Source organism: Micromys minutus (genome assembly GCF_963924665.1).
Source record: "Micromys minutus genome assembly, chromosome: 13".
Taxonomy (NCBI): domain Eukaryota; kingdom Metazoa; phylum Chordata; class Mammalia; order Rodentia; family Muridae; genus Micromys; species Micromys minutus.
Window position 1 is genome coordinate 26767875 of NC_137982.1, and position 21362 is coordinate 26789236.

Sequence of the window (21362 nt, forward strand, 5' to 3'; positions counted from 1 at the left end):
GTTCACAAACTGAATTCCCCTTGATTGAGATTTGTCTTGAAAACAACCACACCAGCTTACCTCGCTGATTTGCAGAGCATTGGTCTTCGCCAGGATCACCTCTGGAGTGTCGACAATGCTCGTGAATTTGTAGGCTTCAGGCTTTATACGATACAACCTTTCATTCAAAAGATTCTGAGCATTCTTCACCCTCATCACCTCCACAGAACCTTCCGTCAACCATCCTATACCCTTCATCCATTCCAGGTCTGACTTGTACACATTCTAAATGAAGGAGAGAGACACACAGTAGGGAGGAGAGAGACACACAGTAGGTTAGCCAGGAGAACTTGGCATCATTTAGATTAAACTTGAATCTTTGCATGTCTCTGCCACCTGTCTTTAAGAGGAGTCTACGGTCTCCCATGGGAACCAGAGCATAGTTCACAAGTGGCACTCAGTGGGATGAGGGACAGCAATGGCTAGAACCATAGATGTCACTGGCATATAGTTTTGTTTTTGTACCAGGTTGAGATTTTGTGCTTAGTACTTGAAGGTGTCTTTCATGAGCCACAAGAATAACAGTTGTAGGAATATTAGGGAAGGAGCCCTTTAGATGTATGTAAATATTATAGTATGTAAATACTACATATTATTTTCTACATGTGTCACTTGAATTAAACTAATATTTCCTTATGCTTCTATCTGTTTCTGTAATGTGGATATCAGATTATTCAAAGATCAGAACAGGGAAACCAAAACTTTCTATTTGATTACATAGAGTAAGACTGATTTTGTTCCCCCTAAATCTTGGCAAATAGCATCCTGCCAATATCAAGTATCCTTCATGTTGGGATGGGTTCTATTATTACCATGGGCTATACAGAATGCCTTGGGTCTTAAGATTGCTATATGGTGCCCCCGGAGCATATACAACAGTTAAATGCACACATTTCATCTCCTTAGTGGCTAACACACACTCACATCGCTCTGCAGCTCGTAGGCTTTCTTAGCCTGGATCACGTCATTCTGATCCGGCAGGCACGTCCACTGGTGCAGGTAATTGCGATAGTCAACGTCACTGACCAGGACCTGGCATTTCTTAGCTTGAACAATTGACATCATGTCCAAGGGTGTGTTGTAAATGCCTTTTGACTTCTCATAGGCTTTCTTGTATTCTCTGTCACTCTGGATCTTAGCAGCGTGGATAGACCATACCAACTTGGGGTCATCTTGCAGGCTACGGAAACCGACATGGTGGCCTAGCTGCTTTCTGTAACCTTCTTTGTATTTGTACTAAAATTGTGAGAAAAAAATCGGAGAAAAAAAACAAGTAAAATATTTATACTTTTAAGTGATTTCAGAATCTTAATCTCTGTGCAAATTGGCTCAACACTGGAAGTCATTATTTCAGTTTAAAAGAAATCAGGACTATTTTAAGTGGATGAACAGATCAGGAAGAAAACATTATGGTAAATTAAAATAATGTAAAAAAAAAAAAAAACCTAACATTTCTGAGCAAACACCATTTGCCAGACCTACTATGAGAGCTTCAGATGTGTGAGGTTTATCTATACCAAAATGATGAGGCTTTTTTTTTTGCATTCAAAAATAAACAGTGGTAATTACAATCACAGTAAATTCTCCTAGTGCTATTGTGAGAGAGATCCTACAACATCCTATAATTCAAAAGAAAGGTAGTGGAGTGGGGGTAAGATTGCTGGGCAGGTGGAGGGTTCAGTCAGACAGAACCCCAGGGTGCTGGGGGAACCTCAGCTAGAGAAGACTCATGGGTATGACTTTAGAAATGGGAAGAAACACATTATTTTTCACAAATCAGGATCACTGGTTTCTAGCAGGAGATGTCTGTGGACAAGAACTTTTACCTGATAAGACTTGGGGGAATATGGTGCCTTTTTCTTTACTGTTTTTAGACAACTTAGAAATATTTGGATCAAAGGGAGAAAACTGGGTTTAAGGTACGGGTGGTTAAGAGGTGAAACTGAGGATGAGGAGGAGGAAGTAGCTATGTGTATGGACAAGTCCAAGAGTGGGCTCAGAGAAAGGAAGAAGTAGTCTGTTGTTGTTTTGGTTGGTTGGTTAGTTTGTTTTTGAACTGTGTTTCTCTGTGTAGCCCTGGTTGCCCTGAAACTCACTCTGTAGATCAGGCTAGCCATGAACTCAAGAGATTTACCTGTCTCTGCCTCCTGAGTGCTGGGATTAAAGACATGTGCCAGAATGCCTAGTTTAAGGAAGGAGTGTTAAAATGTTGGCTCTGGGAGCATGGAACAGTTTAGAGGATAATTACATTACTGCTGGTAAATGTTAAATTAGCAAGAAGCAAACTTGAAAACATTGTGGAGATATTATACACAAGCATGTAGCATAAAATATTTGATATAAAATATGATTTCAAGTCTTAAGAGGTGTATGGCATGATCATCATTTATACTGTGAAGGATGCCAGAATATTTGGGGGATAAAAATGACATTGTATTGGTTCCTGAATTTTCATCCAGAAATTTAAAAGTATTTTTTATGATATTTTGTTGTTGTTGATAATGCAGAAATTATACCTACCATGCTTATTTTAAGTATAAAATTTTTATCCCTTTTAATATTTTTAAATAGAGAATGTCTTTAGCCCAAGATAAGATGTGATTGTATAGATTATGAATGGAAAACAAGATTCTGGAAACAAAGCGTTTGTTTTACAGAGGAGAAAACCCCAAAGCACACAGAAGAAAGTTACCTCACTGGCGATCTCTCTGGAGGCTTTGGCATGCTTGATTTCAATGGCATCTGCTCTCAAGTCGTAGCCTTTCTGCTTGGCTTCATCCCAGTCTTTCTGGTAGAGTTTCTAGTGGGCCAGAACACGGATTTGTTTAGGAAATAAAGACAGACTCATATCAGACATACATCATGACCCAAGGTGGTGTAGAAAAGACATTCATCTCTGGGGTCCTTTGCTGTTGGATGTTTACTTTGTAGTAGAGGAAACCTCTGATGCAAAATTGAAAGCTAAGCATCTAGCAGTATCAATGATTGCCCATCTGTTTTCATCACAACTTGATGTGTGTTGGAAAATATCTCCCTGCCCAAGTACATGGAATGGTGAAGCCAGGGATTCTTTATTACGGTCCAGGAAGACCTGTCAAGGATGTTCCATTCATTTTGCCCTTTGGCCCTTTAACTTACTTTTCTTCTCTTCCCTGCTCCCCTGCTTCTTTTGAGCCAGGGTTTCGTTGTATAGCCCAGGGTATCCTGGGACTCACTCTGGAGATCATGCTGACCTTACGAAGATCCAACCGCCTGCCTCTGCCTCCCACAAACTGGGATTAAAGGTGTGAACCACCACTGCCCGAAGCTCAGGAGCTTTTTGATGAGGGAATGTGACATTATCTCTTGCTCTTTGAACACAACTGAAAATCTCCCTTATCTATTACTTTACTTTGGGATGTCAAACAAAAAGATATTATAGGAAGACCTGACAATAGATGCTGTTGAGCAAGGGGGTGCTTGCCCAGGATTTAATTATTTCCAGGAACGCATAAGTAATTAAGTCACTGACATTGGCTATGGAGAGATGGCTGCAAGGCTGGAGGGAGAACGTGTATAGTCTAGGCCCTCAGCCATGCCACTATGCTAACCTCATGAAAGACAGAACGGCCATCTATGGACGCTAAGGAAAAATACACCACTAAAATCCACGGGCATTACTCATTATCTAGGAGATACTTTTGCACTCCATGCTCATTCCTCTTACATTGCTAATCTGCAAAGCATTGAGTTGGGCCTGCAGCATCGCTGGAGTGTCCAAGGGGATGCTGATGTTGGTTTTATCCTTATTCCATGCTTCCTGATACAGCCGCTGTGGACAAAAAGGAAATACCACTTTAACTCAGCAGCAGAGAATGGGTATCTGAAACATTGAGTGTTGGCAACAGTTTGGTTTAAATACAAATGTTTCCTTTATGTCCTTATAATGGCTAATTTGATCCTTTGATTTGAATAAGCTGTGGTACTTAGGCACACAGCCTGACACTATTCGGTAGACTTCAAGTAACACAAGATGCTCCTCCCTGTGTGGATGGGCCTCATTCATCAGTTGAAGGCTGTGATACTGTCACTTCCCCCACTGAGAAGGAACTCTGTCAAGCAGACCACTCGTGACATGGAGCAGTCACTTTCCCCTGGGTCTCCAACCTGCTCATCTATCTTGCAGATTCTAGAATTGCCAGCCTGTGTAAGGACATGAGCCAATTTCTTAAAGCTGCAATCACTTTTTCTACACAAACATCGGGTAGATAGATCCCTCTGGAAAGCTTGACTCATGCAATGCTACACCATTATACAGTTGTCATGCCCCATGCCTCAGAACTGGTAATCAGAGTTCTACTTTCAAGGTGACTGCATTAAGCTAGTCAAGAGACCCTCAGACTTGTACCTTCAATGGATCCTTTGGAAGAAACAGTCTGCTCCCTCAGTTTTATCTATCATCGTCTGAACACTGTGTTCAGAAACACGGGAGCTCAGTAGCTGGATGGCTCTTACCTCACTCATTTGCAGAGAATTGGCTTTTGCCAGGACAACTTCTGGAGTGTCGACAATGGAGGTAAACTTCAAGGCTTCCGGTCGTGTCCTGTACAGTCTCTCATTCACAAGGTCCTGAGCCCCCTTCACTCTGGTCATCTCTACGGAGCCTTCTGGCATCCAGCCAATGCCACGCAGCCATTCCAGATCTGCTTTATACACACTCTGCCAAGATGTCATAGAGAAGTGTTCTGAATGTTAAACATGCCCCCCCCCCCAGCTGAAAACCCAAGGGTTTTAGGAAAGAGGCAAGAAGCAGGAGAATGTTGGTTCTTCACAAGGAAGAACTTTGTTCTCACAGGATTCAGGGGTTTTTTTATACGTCTGACAAAAGTCATTTGTAAAAGCAAAGTTATTTCTGGTTTCTATATTAATAGTATTTATGAATGCCACAATATAATTATTAGAACTTTTAAAACAATTATGTAATTGAAAAGATTTAAAGGGAACTTTTGTTGAATCTCTTTCCATTTTAATCCTGTGATAAATGACTCATATATTGTTTAGTGTTTTGGAGCTGGTGATAATTATTCTTAAATGTTCAGATTCATTGCATCTGTTTGATTTGCTAGAAATTACAAATGACATGAAAAAAAATGTTTGGAAAGAAAAGATATGGCCTCAGTAGGGCTGTTTATGAAGATGTTAACAGTGTGAATGATTCTTCCCTGGGTTGTACATAGGCCGTACATCTATGCTCAGGGGCCCTGATTGAACAACTAACAGATATTCCCACCTCCTTCATCCCCTTTCCCCAAGTTGATGTTACACACATCGCTCTGGAGATCATAGGCCTTCTTTGCTTGGATGACGTCATTCTGGTCAGGCAGGCACGTCCACTGGTGTAGGTAGTTTCTGTAGTCAACATCGCTGACCAAGGTCTGGCACTTCTTGGCCAGCACCAAGCCCAGCATGTCCACTGGGCTGCTGAACTTGGTCTTCCACTTCTGGAATTCCTTCTTGTACTCCCTGTCACTGTGAATCTTCCCTGCGTGCATAGCACACATGATCCTGGGATCGTCTTCAACACTCTGGGCTCCAATGTGGTGGCCCTTCTGTTTTTCATAGGCTTCCTTATATTTGTACTAAAATGCCAGAAACAGGTTTACAAAAAAAAACAAGTTTAAGTCACATAAAATATATAAGAATTTCTAACCTCAGCTTCCTGACTGCCCAGTACAATATTTACATTTTTATGCTATCATGAAAACAAGGGGGCTCAGTACTGGCTCAGTGGTCAAGAGTATTGGCTACTCTTCCAGAAGACAAGGTATTATTTCCAGCACCTACATGCCAGTTCACTAGGGGATCTGCAGCCCTCTTCAGGGCTCCTTGAACATAATAATCACATGTTGCATGGGCATACATGCAGGCACACATGCACAATATGGAATAAATTAAATTTAAAAGACTATACTGATTGACATGTAATGATCCTTATTGTTGAAAACTTTCCTTGTAGCAAATTTAATCCCAAAATGTACTCTCTGCAAAACAAGGGGAAAGGTCTGGGGAAATGCACACAGAAGCAATTATAAAGTGGTCCACTAGCCAGACTGTTGGATGTTCAGTACAACGGGAAGCATAGATCTAAAGGGAGGGAACTCACATCACTGGCAATGTCCCTGGAGGCCTTGGCACTTTTGATGGAAATAGCATCCTCTCTCAGGTCATAGTCCTTCATCTTTGACTCATCCCATCCCTTGGTATATAGTTTCTAGGTAGAAGGTAAAACACAACAGAAAATGGAACTGTTTTGGAAAGCCAGCAGGCCACTCCCAGAGAAGACACTATTAAGGTGGAAAATTATTTTAATGGTTTCTATGAAGGCTTAAGCAACACCCACAGATATCTCTTACTTGGCTGATGTTGGCAGAATTGCTCTTAGCCAGCAGGATTTCAGGGGTGTCTGGCATGACATGGATGGAGGCTTTGTCAGCATCCCAAGCTTCTGTGTACAAATGCTGTGGAGAAGGAGAATAAAACGTTCTGCGGAGGCCAGTAACCTTACAGTTAGGGTCAAATGTCACTAATTTTACTACAAATAAAGTGTAGTAGGTAAAACTAGTGTAGTTAGTGTAGTGATTGTTGGGTAGTAATCAGTAAAACATGGCAACATTGGAACAACTAGAACATGGCCCTAGAGCTCTCGTAGACCAATACAATGGTCTAATTATAAATTGGTTTCACCAAGTGAAATTCTGATCTTCCTCATCAAACTTCTGGAGGGGCATTGGGTTACACATCTGCAATTTAGCAGAGATCCCATACAGAGAAGTCAGCCACAGGATAAAGCTGAATGCTCTTGAGAATGCTGTGTACTCTTCACAGTCCTGCCTAAAAGTGGATAACAATATCTTTGGGTGACTATTAAGAGATTAAAATATGTAAAATGCCTTGAGTGAGTAGACTGTCTCTGTCTCCCTGTGTGTCTCTGTGTCTCTGTGTGTTCTTGTTGTCCTAGCTGGGTATGGTGTGGTGAAAATCGTTTGTGGAGTTTTATTCTATGAACTCTCTCATTTCCAGAATGACTGAAAGACTTCTAGGCAGGGTTAGGAAAATTCACATAGGTTCAATACGATGAAATGTTAATTTACCTACTGATTTGATAAAGGATAAGCAGATAGATGGGACTCTGTAGAAAATCATCTTCTATTTCATGTCCTAATATGGCAAGCAACGATAACAACTCAGTTTCAGAAGTGGATTTTCACAGCCCAAGTCAGCAGAGCAAAAGAGACAACTAAGCTGTTGCATGAAACATGGACCAAGAAAACGAGAGCCCTGTGTCTGCTCCAGCTGGGCCAGTGGTCCATTCAGGGCAGGTCAGAGGGCATGTGCATTGGTGTAGGAGATCACTTCAGGCTTGGCTTTCACATGTATACATGGATGGAGGGCCTAGTTGGGGAAGAGCACAGGGAGCTAGCTAGAACTCCTGCAGTCAGTCATTCTTCAGGAGGCTGAGGAAGTAGCCCCTTTCCTGACTGTTGCTCCCTGGCTCATTGGTTCATTTCCAGCACCATAGGCCACGTTCCTAGGAGACCTGGCAGAAAACCACTAGGGACCTACCTTACTCATAGTGATGGCATTATTCTTTGCCAGGACAATTTCTGGGGTGTCTGTAATACATGTGAACTTTAGTTGGTCTGCAGGCTGGCGATATTTCCTGTCACTCAGGATTTCACCTGCTCTCTTCACCTTCTCGACCTCAACTGAGCCAATGGGGACCCATCCGATGCCTCTCAGCCATTCAAGATCAGCCTTGTACACAGCCTGAAAAGAAAGTGTCAAACTTTCAGACATCACCTAGTCACCCTGGCATCTGACTTTGACAGAACGTATACAAATAACTACTAAGTCTTATTTGTGGACAATTTTCGGAATGCCCATCCTTGTTAAATATGGTTTATATCCTCATCCCTGAAGTTGGCTAGTATGTGCTGTTTTTCTAAGCGCCACAGAACCTCATCAACATTTGATTTCAGTGGTACAAAACAACTCTGAGGAAATCACTGTCTGACTTGTAGAGCAAGGCGCTTGCTGTCTGATGTGATGCCCACGAGTCCCTGTGTGGAAATAATCCTGTTCAAACACAGTGGGATCCCCTCTTGTTTAGCAGTGGCCTTCACAGAGAGTTTCATGAATAAATATTCGTTCTTGTGCAAATAGGAGTAATATTTTCATATGCTGTCAAATGTATGTGCTCCAGAATCTTATCTCCCTCGTATTTAGTCTGAGTCTTTGTGCTTGTCTTGGAATTCATTTTACTCACTGAATTAATTCAAACAATAAGCTATAGGAGAACTTTTCATACAAAGAAGGGCAGCCATTTTATTTTTATAGTTTTAAACGAGCTTTAAAAAATATCATTACTCGTATTCCAAAGCAATTATTTAGTTAAAGAGTCTAGTCAAAACAAGAATTGACTATGCCAATAAGGGGATGTCTGAGAGGATACAGGTTGTCTACTGTTGGCAACAGAAGTGTCTCTTTTAGTTTTAGGTCACTATAATTTTTTTCATTTTCCTAAAAAAATTGGTCAAAATCTGCATTCCTAAATGTTCATTCACAAATTATTACTGATGTTTCATAGAAAAAGGGGGTGGGAGGAAAAGGATCCTATAATCAATCTGCTTGGAAAACCAGTTTAATTTAGATCAGGAATACTTAACCTGACATTGATGAGCTCAGACGGAATTAATCTATCATCCATGTTTTTATTAACATCTAACTGAAACAGTATTTGTGCAAGTAAAAGTATGCAAGCAGATTACAGAAGTATCAATAGTACATGTGTCTTAGTAAGCAACAGATGTTGTAGACACTATTGTATTCTTGTAGATGTTGCATATTTCTTAAAATATTCATGCTCAGTGCTCTGGAGAAATGGTCCAGCAACTATTAGCACTGGTTGTTCTTCCAAAGGCCTGCCTGGAGTTCAGTTCCCAGCAACCCCATGTCAGCTCATAACTGTCTGTAACTCCAGTTCCAGGGGATCCAACACCCTCACTCAGACATATACACAGGTAAAACACCAATGCACAAAAATAAAATTAAATAAATCATTTAAAATATTCATGTTCTTCACATGATATTTTCATAATCATTCTCAATATGATTGCTTTCCTTTGGTCCAATGCTTATTTTATGATTTTTATAACACTGTCTTGAGAATGGTTCATGGGTTCTATTTGACATCCCCCAAATTCTATAACACTGATAATTTAGTATCCCCCACTACACTATTAGAACATATGTGGCTGAAGAACATTATACCCACTCACATCGCTCTGGAGATCATAGGCCTTCCGTGCCTGAATGACATCATTCTGGTCAGGCAGGCACGTCCACTCATGGAGAGGATGCTTGTAGTCTATGTCGCTTACAAGGATCTGGCACTTCTTGGCCAGCACCACCCCCAGCATGTCCACTGGGCTGCTGTACTTGGTCTTCCACTTCTCAAAGTCCTTCTTGTACTCCCTGTCACTCTGGATCTTGGCCGCGTGTATGGACCACATCATCTTGGGGTCGTCCTTGATGTTCCGAGCCCCAATGTGGTGGCCCAGCTGTTTGCGGTAGCCTTCCTTGTATTTGTACTGAAGGAAGAGAAAGGTATGTCAATCTGATGGAAAGAACACATACCACTTCTGTGTATTTACTCCACTGCTATCAAGCAGCACAGAGATGGTCATTACCCGCCCTGTTAATAAAACAGGATCCTGATGGCCATGGTCCATGTTTGTAGCAGGAAAGAACATATACCACTTCTGTGTATTTACTCCACTGCTATCAAGCAGCACAGAAATGGTCATTACCCGCCCTGTTAATAAAACAGGATCCTGATGGCCATGGTCCATGTTTGTAGCAAGGCAAAACCCGGACTGCAGAGCTTCTTGTATTTTGTTTTACTCCTTTCTCTAGACTATACTACTCACTGTACACTGAATTCCTTAAGAAGTAAAGATACAGGTTTTTTTTTTTAAAACCATTAACATTAAGATTAGTTTAGAATATTTCTCTTGTTGTTAGACCATGGGATGTGTTCCTTGGTCAAGTATATGCATAAAATTTAGGTAGAGTTTACGTGTCAAGGAATTATTCTCCTTACTAGCCTGTCAACATTACTGAAGTTTTGCCAGGAGACTCATGCCTTGGGATTTAGAATCAATCTACTTTTCAAGGTCAAAAGTAATGTGTCGTGGTCCACTTTACTGAGAGTCAGAGATAGGGTATCCCGGCTCAGCAGCTGAGAACACAGTGATGATTGAAGGGAGAATGAGAGTAGGGTCTGGGATTGGTACAGAGAAAGAGTTTGTATTTCAAGCATGCCCAGAGTAACTCTCTCTGAAGGCATTTGTTGTGTACAGAAAATGAGAGAGCAGGTGAATGAATACTGAGAAGGCCCACTTGCTTCACAGTCTGTTGGCTATCATTAGGGGCTTCTTACAAGAGAAGTTCACTGAGAGTTACTCAGGATGAAATGACTTTAAACCATGCCCACCATCCACCCTGTCCTCTATTGAGACTTCTTTCTTGCCACAGCAAATATGTGGATGCCACAGGAAAAAGACCACACCCACATTGGTACATTTACCTGCAAAGTCAGGTAACACCTGGATTAACAACTGCTCAATTTCTGAGGTTCAAAAATAAAAGGATTGGGACACAGCTTGGTGGCAGAGTCATTACCTAGTATAAGCAAGACCCTGCGTTCCATCCCTGATACCAGAAAACAAGATGAAACAAACAAGCCAGTAGGTCTTTAAAATAATTCTGTTTTTAAAAAACTGGCCATCTTTACCCGATGAATAGGCATAATGGGCAGGGGTCAGTTCCCTTACCACCCACCCCTTCCGACCTTTAACTTTGGGTTAGAGGGGAGCCACCAAAGGAAGATGAAAGTTGGAGCTGTAAGCAAGTTCTAGCAAGGAACACCTGAAAGCTTCCAGCCTACAACCGTTTTAAAGAAAGAAATGTGTCTTTAAAAACAACCAACTTACATCACTGGCAATCTCTCTTGATGCCTTCGCTGATCGAATGGGAATGGCATCGAGGCGCAAATCGTATCCTTGCCTCCTGGCCTCTTCCAGAGACAGCTTGTAGAGTTTCTGTGGAGAGAGTCCTTAGTTACCGCCCCCTTCAGAGGAAATGAAGCTGATTTCTGTTCATTTTCTTTATGTCCTCATTTCAGTGACCGAAATGAGTCCCCTAACTGCTCTGGTAACTTCATAGCCTGCATAGCGTGTTTCCCAGCCCACGGATTCCCAGGCCTGTGTTTGAAACCAGGCTTTCTTGACTGGGAAAGCTAAAAAAATGTTTGGAGGTCCATCAACATTCGGTTGAAGAAACTTTATTTTCCCAAAGGAGCACATATAAAAACCCAGCACTTACTCGTGCCTCAGAACATTAAAAAGGCCATCTTCATATGAAAGGAGAAAGAATAAGAAAAGTATTTTTAAAATGGAATATGTTTTTGTTGTTGCTGGTTTTTTGTTTTTGGAAAAACCCAGTACATGCGGGCTACTATAGTGGAACATGATTGATTTGGAGTCATTGTCATTATAAAAATATTGGTCCAGATAAAGATGACCAGATGAACCTACAGTGATACCAAATGAAAACCAGAGAAAGAGCATAGGAACTCACTGAAAATAAAAAAGTTTTACCTCAGTGCCAGAAAAGGGTTTGTTTTAAGAGCTCTTGTCCCACACAAAGTCCTTTGACATCTAATCCCCTTATATAAATGGGGGTAGGAGCCCAAGCACACCTCTCAGTATATCTCTCCATTTCCAAGTCTTGAAAAATCTCAGGTTGTCCTGGACCTTGCTAAGTAGCCCAGAGCATGCTCATGGTCCTCCTGCCTCAGCTTTCCTTCTGAGTCCTTGGATTTACAGACATGGCCTCCCTTACCTGAACATCCTATATATTTGTAAATAATCTTCAGGTTACTTATGAAACAAAATACAACATAAATCTATGTAAATTGTTTCATATGATTCATGAAATGTTAACAAAAAACTTGATACACTTTCAGAAGAGGTATAGTGTTTTGAGTAACTTTAAGCCAGGGATAAATCTGCAGATGCAGGACCACACTTGTGGCAGCTGACAACAGGGACCTTGTACCCATGACTAACCCAAGGGAAGGTTTGACAGGAGTAGCCCTGGTAGATTAATTTCCCATAAGTCACTTCCTGACTGATTACTGAGGGCTGGCCTTCTTTGTGGACCCACCACAAAGCTCAAGATTAAATCAACAGTGAACTATTTCTTTGGCCAACAATGTCAGTCATACGGTAGGTAATGAATTAGTTAAAGCATTTAACTAAGAGAAGCATTTTGGTTCCTCATTTTCCTTCTCTGGACACTCACATCACTGTAGTTTATCCTGTTGAGTTTAGCCAGCATGATTTCTGGTGTGTCAGGCATGACATGGATGGTTTTCTTGTCGTTATCCCAAGCTTCAGTGTATAAGCGCTATTAAAGAAAAGAAGAAAAATAATTGTGGTGTCCACAGAAACAGTGATCTCTTTGACACAAAGTAGAACTGAATTTATTAAAGCTACATTCCTATGTTCCTTACTAAAATTCATAAACAAATAACTTAACTATTAAAGAAGTCAACAGTTCTGCAAAGTATAATCTGTATGAGGAAGAATTATTGTCTCATAGAATTTGCTGTTTTCTACAGCTCAGTTTAGCTTTAAACTCATTACACAGAACCTTGAACTCTGTCTCTACCTCCCAAGTACTGAGATTGCAAGCATGGACCACCATGCCAAGTTTTATATATAGTATGCTTGTATTTTAAGTAATATTTCAAAATAATTATTTGAAAATGAAAGTGTGTATGTGCTGGCTGGTTTTATGTCAACTTGACACAGACTAGAGTCATTTGAGAGAAAGGAACATCAATTGATAATTTGCTGATCTGGCTTCAGGCAAGCCTGTAGGGTATTTTCTTAATTAGTGGATTGATAGAGGAGGGCCCAGCACATTGTGGGTGGTGCCATCCCTAGGAAGATGGTCCTGGGCTATAAGAAAACAGGCTGAGCAAGCCAAGGGGAATAGGCCAGTAAGTAGCACTCCTCCATGGCCTCGGTATTGGCTCCTGCCTTCAGGTTCCTGCCCTGTTTGAGTTCCTGTCCTGACTTCCTTCAATGATGAACAATGATATGGAAGTATAAGTTAAATAAACTTTTTCCTCCTCAAGTTGCTTTGGTATGGTGTTTCATCATAGAAATAATAACCTCAAGACATCATACAAAGTATCTTGATCAAATTATCCCCTCTAACTTCTTCTGGGCTCCTCTAAAGCATTTCTCGTTCAACCTTATTCCACTTTTTCTCATAGTATTTTAAACAAGAGTTTAATATTTTCAAGTATCACTAAGCAATACATATATTTCAGTAGAAAAAGATTTATATTGAGAAAGGTATTCTAAACTCAGAAGGAGTTTGGTAAAGGTGATTGCCACTAACTCTGACAAACTGAGTTTGATTCCAGGGACTTACACAAAAGGAGATAATTAAGTCCCACAGGTTGACATATGACCTTCGCAAGCTATATATATATATATATACACACACACACACACACAAACACATACAACATAAGTAAGTAAATAAATAAATAATAAAATGTAATAGAGAATATCAGTGAGTGTAAATGTAGGCGAAGCCTTCAAAAACTAGAAAGAAGGCCAAGAAAGACTGAAAGTTGTGGTGGAAGTGATGGGAAGAAGGAAAGCACACCACACAAAAGCAGGAGAGAGAGTGGGGGAGGGAGAATAACACCAGAAGGGCTGTGGGGCAAAGAGGTGGGAGAGATGAGGGGGGCTATCAAAACACATTTAATATACTAATTAGAAATTATTTAAGAGGTATAATTAGCCTTAGAATAATCTTTGAGAAACAACAGCATGCCAGAGTCTTTGACTTGCCCTGCGGAAACTCTTGATGCTTCATGGTGAACAGGAAGTCTCACCTTGTTCATATTTATTGCATTGTTCTTTGCCAGCACCTGCTCCAGGGAGTCAGTTATACTGGTGAACTTCAGTGTGTCTGGGCGCTGGCGGTAGATGTTGTCACTCAGTATCTCTGTGGCCCTCTTGGCTTTGACAACTTCCAAGGACCCGATGGGGACCCAGCCAATGCCTTTCATCCATTCAAGGTCTGCCTTGTACAGATTCTGAAGAGCAAGAGGAGAGAAAGATATATTAACTATCCTATTGATCCATCCCAGAATACTTCATACTGGAGACAGAAATACAGAAGGTAGGTGAGTATAGGTAGATATATGCCATATATATATATATATATTATATAATGTACAAAAGCCTTTAAGATTAATAAAAAAGAGTATAATTCCTGCTGGCAGATAAAGCAGCCAGCATACTCAGACACCTGGTCCCTGACTAACATTCTGTTGAGCCCTCTGAAGACTTTTTCTCGAGCTTTTTCTCCTTCCCTCCCCTTTTTTTTTAAAAAAAGGAAAATGTCCTGTCCTTAAGAATTTTACAAGATCTTTTGAAGAAAACCAGTGCTCTTTAAGACCTGGAGAATGTGTTCTAATTATTTCAAAGAAATCCATGCAAGCAGTCCAATGGTGCAAAGCACAGTGATCATAAAAGCCCTGGCCTTAATTCCCATCTTCAAAAATCACAAGCTGTCAGGTGAGTAAAGGAAACGTGCTGATGAAAAGATTATCAGGGGTTTATCTAGTTTATTCCTGAGAGGACAATTAGTATAAGCTATTAGTATAAGTTAACTATTTAAAATAAGATTCCTGAAAAAGCCAGAATGTTGCCATATTTTTCTGTAAATTTAAAGCATAAACAGTTATTAAAGTAATAAAGACAGAAGAAGCCTGAGTCATTAGGGGGCCTATTTCTGTATATTGTTGATGGTTCTTATATCCTGTCTCACACATAGCTTTTGGAAGGATGTCCAATGCATACTTCTAGGGACATACTAGATTCTAGGCCCTGGTCACTAATCAAAAGCTCAGATTTGTCTCTGATAATGCTCTTGTCCTGCACCAGGCATACTCACATCACTCTGGAGGTCATACGCTTTCCGGGCCTGTATGACATCATTCTGGTCTGGCAAGCAGGTCCATTCGTGCAGTAGGTGTTTGTAGTCCACATCACTGACCAAGGTTTGGCATTTCTTGGCCAAAACAATACCGAGCATGTCCACCGGGCTGCTGTATCTTGTCTTGTATTTCTCGAATTCTTTCTTATACTCACGGTCACTCTGTACTTTGGCAATGTGGAGGGACCACATCATCTTGGGATCGTCATGTATCGCTCGAGCGCCAATGTGGTGACCCAACTGCTTCCGATAGGCTTCTTTGTATTTGTACTGAAAGAAGACACAGCCCAGAGCTTAAGGAAGGAGGAAGAGATGGAGAGGACCACTGCCTGCTGTTCCCGAGAGGATGCCCTCTGTAAAATCACAGGACAATGAGTTTCTTCCAGTAAGATGCTGTGATACCATGTCTTGGGGCAAGAAGAACTCCATTGTTCCTTCTACAAGTTCAGAGAATCATCTACTGTCAATAACTGAGCAAAAGTGAACCTCAAAATAGGCTGTCACAAGCCAAGCCAGTGACAGAGGTCCTACCTGCCAGTCTGCTGGAGAGCACTCCTGCTTGTGTGTCTACATGGCTCCCAGGTTACTTTTTTTTTTTTTTTTTTGGAAATGCACAGAAATACAGCACACATGTTACTTGAGCACCAGAGAGCCTTCAGGAGTGAAATAGAACTCAAGAGTCATAGTTTTGAAATGGACAATTTTTGTTACTCCATTTGTTACATCCAAATTTTTGTAGATTTGGTCTCATAAAATGTGAAAGTGACAAAGATATTTGCCCATCAGTAGGGAAATACTGAGTACTCCTGAGTTATACACCACAGTTCCTCTGGTCAGTTTCACCTTTTTGGACCATAACTACAATGCTTTAAAAGCCTACCTTTTGGGTAACTTTAAACATGTCAAGGAATCTGTTTTTCTCACTTGAGTGCAGAAATAATGTTTTTTTTTTTTAACCCTTAGAACAAAGGGATCTTTAGCCTTTGTCTATCCTCCACCCTCCTTCCTGTGTGCACAAACTCAGATAAGCTTATTTTGTTTCTGGCCTCATTGTCTTGAGTGTATCTTGGGATTCCAAGAGCAGCTCAACACCAGTCCATCTGAGTGTGAGGTACCTGCTCCATTTAACAGAGATGAAAAGCCAAGATCAAAGGTGCACAGTGCAAGGAGACTGTGAGCCTGGGACAGCGAGTGAGTTACTCACTGTCCCATCTCTGCTGCTTGGGGGTTGGTGAGGACTTCAAAAGAGAAGGTCCTACAGTGTTACAGAGATGTCATTCCCCAAGCTCGTGGCTGGTCTGGTTAGTTACAGTTCTTACATCACTAGCGATGTCCCGGGAGGCCTTGGCAGCCACGATGGGGATGGCATCGCTTCGCAGGTCATAGCCTTCCTTCTTAGCTTCTTCCATGGCCTGGCGATAAAGGCTCTGGGGAAAGGAGGAAGATGCTCTTAGATGTAGCGCTCACGTTAACCTCAAAGCCACATTTGGGGGAGGGGTGTCAGAAGGGGATGGCCCTTGGATATAGAACTGTGCAGTCTTAACACAACACAAACCACAACAAAGCAAAATGGAATTTCCCAGGTTATTATGTGAAATGGAAATTTCGCATTCAGTAAACTGTAACATCACATCTTATATAAATCCTTACAGATTCTAGACACCGAGTCAGCAGTTCGCAGTGGTGTTCAAGGCAGTCAGCACTTACGCCTTTTGTAGAACAGCCAAGAAATGTGATATAACTCGAGATTTGAATAGGAACTTTACCTGACAGCCAGCATCATTGTATAACTGTCCAATGTATAATCACTATATAATACATAACAGAACACTGTGAGTCCATAATCAAAGACTGGGTGATAAGGTTTCTCTGTTAGTATTTAGTTGTTCATTAGCAATTGGTCTCAGCTGTTGGAAGCCTGTAGCTGATACAGCAGATACCAAAGACATGAATCCAAAAAATTCCATTTCTTTAAAACTGAGGAAACATCATTACTATTGTTTCTATGACAAAAGACTTAAATTTTTATTGCTCACAAAAATTTTGACCAATTTTGTGTCCTTTTGAAATAATGTGGACTTTATAATCACTGCTAATATTGGTCATCAGTAAATCAAAAGCAACACTTCGATGTCATGACAGTGTCTCACTATGTAGCCCAGGCTGGCCTGGAACTTACAGTCCTCCGACCACATGTTCCTCAGTGCTGAGGCAAATTGAATTAGATAGGTGCACCATGCTCGGCAAAATATTTACTTTCATGAACAACTTTTAATTTTTAAAAATAATGTTACTAGATCTCTTAGTGAGATATGTTTTTTAGAGACGCTAACTGTGCTTTGAATAAGAATGGCTCTGATTTAAATTTATTTTTGGAAATAGTCCTGTTTTCAGGGTAAAAACAACATACTCTTCCCCAAGCTGCAAGCTGACATACCTCTAGTCTAAAGCAGCAGCAAATACTCAGCAGTTAGTGTTAGGAATTATCGAATAGTACAACAGTGCACATTAAGTGACGGCGATTTAAATGGTCTGTCTTCAGATTTTTGGTTTCAATATGCTCAGATCTACAACACTGTGCTAGAGACTCAAGTGTGCCTTTTACTTATATATAAAAAAGTAAGGTTGCTGTGTAATTTGATACTTTAGAGCAGCATTTGCTTGAAGGCAACCATTGGACTGAGCACAGATTTCCCCGATGGAGGAGTTAGAGAAAGGACTGAGGGAGCTGAAGGGGTTTGCAACCCCACAGGAAGAACAACAATATCAACCAGCCAGACCCCCAGAGTTCCCAGGAGTAAAACACCAACCAAAGAGTACACGTGGAAAGACCCATGGCTCCCCCTGCACATGTAGCAGAGGATGGCCTTGTCGGACATCAATCTGAGGAGAGGCTCTTGGTCCTGGGGAATGCCAGGGCAGGGAGGCAGGAGTGGGTGGGAGAGGGAGCACCTTCATAGAAGCAAGGGGAAGGAGAATGGGACGGGGGTTTCAGGAAGGGAAACCGGGAAAGGGAATAATATTTGAAATATAATATACAATAAAAAGAAAAAACCTATCCCAATATGTTGTTACTATTCTAAAGGGGAAGTCTACTTATTTCTTTTCACATAAGCAGGAGCCTCATCACAAACCTAGGCTGCAATGCTGTCCCTTAGGCTCAGTGTAGCCAGGTTCAGCAGAGAAGCTGCCCTAACATGGCTGGGCCGGGACCAGTCAGGTATCTATGATGAGTCTGTTTTTAAGTCTGTTCTGTGACATTTGAGGAAGAAAAATGTCCCCTTGTCTTACTGATTTGTCTTTGCTAGATGATATAGAGCATGTAAGGAGTGACCTTTCTTTAGGACTCTGTTAATTACGAATAGAGGTGACCAAAACAGATAAAATAATAAATTTGATCAAGTCTTGAGAGTGAAAGCTTAAAATTTCACTGTTAAGTAAAAGAAAAATGTCCCTTAAAATGAAAAAATGTAGTAAATTGGAAAAAATGTAATATAGAATACATATATGTAATATAATATATGTATATATATATATATATATATATATATATATATATATATATATATATATATATATACACACACACACACATACACACATACACACATATGTAATGAAATAGTATACCTGAATCAATCAGTTAGATTCTTCACTTGGATAAGATAAAGCAATTAAGGTAGTATTTATACAGCTGTAATTCAGTACTGCAAAGATAATTATTTTTCTCCTAGATTCTAATGTATCTAAGAAGCTTCAGTGACAAGAGAAATTTGTTTCATTGCCCTTAGGCAATTTTGAAATTTTTTGATTAAAAAAAAAACCCTCTCATTTGGATCTTGTTAATAAGTATTGTTATTTCAAACATATTAAATACATTTAATTTTCATGGGGACTTGAGGGCATAAGAAAGAAATTAAAATGTACTAATCAGCTGTTTGACCCCAGTTTCTGTCCTGCCCATGTCATGGATTTTACCAATATTCTGTCAAAAAAATTTCTAGATAATTCTGTGGCTGAGATAACCGAAGAGAACAAACATGCTGACTACGAGTTTTAATTTGATGGCCCTCTTTGGATCTTTGTATGTGAGTACATACAAGTGTATCTCTCTTCCGCCATCTCTCTCCCTCATATGCATGTGTGTCCAGGCACACGCATGCCACAGTGCACTTGTGTGCGGTCAGTCTTCACTTTCTGTCCTCTTTAAGGATCTTGTGTGTAAGCCTGGCTGGCTGGCCAGGGAATTTTCAGAAATTCCCCTGTATCTACCCCATCTTTCATTAGTTCTGGAATGAAGACACTCACTACCCTATCTGGCTTTATGTGCTCTCTTGGGATCTAAACTCAGATCATTATGCTTGTCGAATTGTATGGTGGCTGTAAAGGCTGATATTTCTGCATTGATCTTTCTGAAGCAAGACAAAGACTATAAAACTCTGAACTAAGTACAGCAAACCACACCATGACTGTGATGCGTACAAGTCCGAAGTTCCTACCGCAAAAATCAATGAGGCGGCTGAAGGGAATCGGAGAGATGGTTGGTCTTACCTCACTGTAGTTTATTTTATTTTGTCTGGCCAACATAATTTCAGGTGTATCGGGCATAATGTGGATCTGGGTCTTGTCTTTGTCCCAGGCCTCTGTGTACAAGCGCTGTGAAAGGTAATACAGTAAATGAATCAGAAAATATTGTTTTAAATATGAGTTTTAATGAAGAAATAATCAGGAAATTGAAACCCAGACTGTTTGTCTACTGCACAAACAAAATACAAGGGTGTATTTTGTTTACATTCTTCTCAATCACTTTGATTTTTATAGTGTATCTACTATAAACATAATATATAATATATAAATATATAAACATAATATACAGACTTATAAACACATACACATTACCAGGTAATGCAAAAAAACAATTAAAAGAGCTAATCAAGTATTTCCCCAGCATATTTACATATCTACACATTGACTATGGCAGTATTAAAACTCTCTCCATGAGTTTAAAGAAGATTTATTGCCAAAATATATAACTCAATATACTCCTCTAAGAGACTCAATATACTCCTCTAAGAGACCCAATGTACTCCTCTAAGAGACTCAATATACTCCTCTAAGAGACTCAATATACTCCTCTAAGAGACTCAATATACTCCTCTAAGAGACTCAATATACTCCTCTAAGAGACTCAATATACTTCTCTAAGAGACTCAATATACTCCTCTAAGAGACTCAATATATTCCTCTAAGAGACTCAATATACTCCTCTAAGAGACTTAGCACTTGTTGCATCCCAAACAGACATTTGATTTTAATAAGTTTTTAAACTTTTAATCATGAACACATGCAGTAGGTGTATGTGGGCATGTATGTGTACCTGAGTGTGATTGCCCATAAATGCCAGAGACATTAGATTGCTTGAAGCTATTCTTACAGGCAGCCGTGAGCTGCCTGGCATGGGTTCTACGCACCAACTTGACTCCTCAGAAAGAGCAGTAGGTACACTTAACTACTGAACCATTTTTCCAGCCCAAAGGAATCCTACTAGTAATGCTACCCATTTCAGAAACAGACAGAAAAGCAGAAATTTTCCAGTCTGCATTTGAAATTCTTATATAAGGATATAGAGAACTCCACTAAATCACAGTGCTCTGGATAACTGGATAAAGTAGAAAAGACGAACTTATAGTCCATAGATATGCATTCAACCCTGCTTTATCTTTCCATGGGTCCTCACCTTGTTCATGTTGAGGGCATTGCTCTTGGCCAGCACCTGCTCCAGAGAATCAGTCACACTGGTGAACTTGAACTTGTTGGGAGGCTGGCGGTAGATGTTGTCGCTCAGGATCTCTGCGGCTCTCTTGCACTTGACCACATCCAGAGACCCGATGGGGACCCATCCAATGCCTCTCATCCACTGGAGATCTGACTTGTACACATTCTAGGAAGAGGAAAAAGGAGTTATCACTAAAAATCTGTGTTGGTCTTACTCTTGATGACATCCAGAAACTCAATGGGAACCCAGTCATTTTCCCTTCATCCACTAAAAGATTATAAATGCTCTACAATCTACAATCTCTAATGAGATCCTACACAAAAGCAAGTGCTACTGAACATGTGGCAATGCTTGATCTCAGAATGAAGAATAAGGACTGGAAACACAGAGAAATTAAGCTTTGTATATGTCTCTAACA

At 40.5% G+C, this 21362-nt stretch overlaps 1 protein-coding gene across 22 annotated transcripts in view; it reads right to left on the minus strand.

The window, feature by feature from the left end:
• The window catches only part of NEB (nebulin), a 189221-nt gene that overhangs the window by 79736 nt on the left and 88123 nt on the right, over nucleotides 1–21362 (minus strand). For all 22 annotated transcript variants that reach the window (XM_080927589.1, XM_080927588.1, XM_080927583.1 and 19 more), the window contains exons 70-86: nucleotides 20906–21109; nucleotides 19720–19824; nucleotides 16488–16595; nucleotides 15127–15438; nucleotides 14060–14263; nucleotides 12445–12549; nucleotides 11073–11180; nucleotides 9357–9668; nucleotides 7642–7845; nucleotides 6432–6536; nucleotides 6182–6289; nucleotides 5346–5657; nucleotides 4534–4737; nucleotides 3746–3850; nucleotides 2732–2839; nucleotides 964–1275; nucleotides 61–264 (exon numbers count right to left, since the gene is read on the minus strand). In XM_080927589.1, coding sequence (XP_080783715.1) covers nucleotides 61–264; nucleotides 964–1275; nucleotides 2732–2839; nucleotides 3746–3850; nucleotides 4534–4737; nucleotides 5346–5657; nucleotides 6182–6289; nucleotides 6432–6536; nucleotides 7642–7845; nucleotides 9357–9668; nucleotides 11073–11180; nucleotides 12445–12549; nucleotides 14060–14263; nucleotides 15127–15438; nucleotides 16488–16595; nucleotides 19720–19824; nucleotides 20906–21109 — 3120 coding nt within the window. The remainder of the gene's footprint in view (nucleotides 1–60; nucleotides 265–963; nucleotides 1276–2731; nucleotides 2840–3745; nucleotides 3851–4533; nucleotides 4738–5345; nucleotides 5658–6181; nucleotides 6290–6431; nucleotides 6537–7641; nucleotides 7846–9356; nucleotides 9669–11072; nucleotides 11181–12444; nucleotides 12550–14059; nucleotides 14264–15126; nucleotides 15439–16487; nucleotides 16596–19719; nucleotides 19825–20905; nucleotides 21110–21362) is intronic.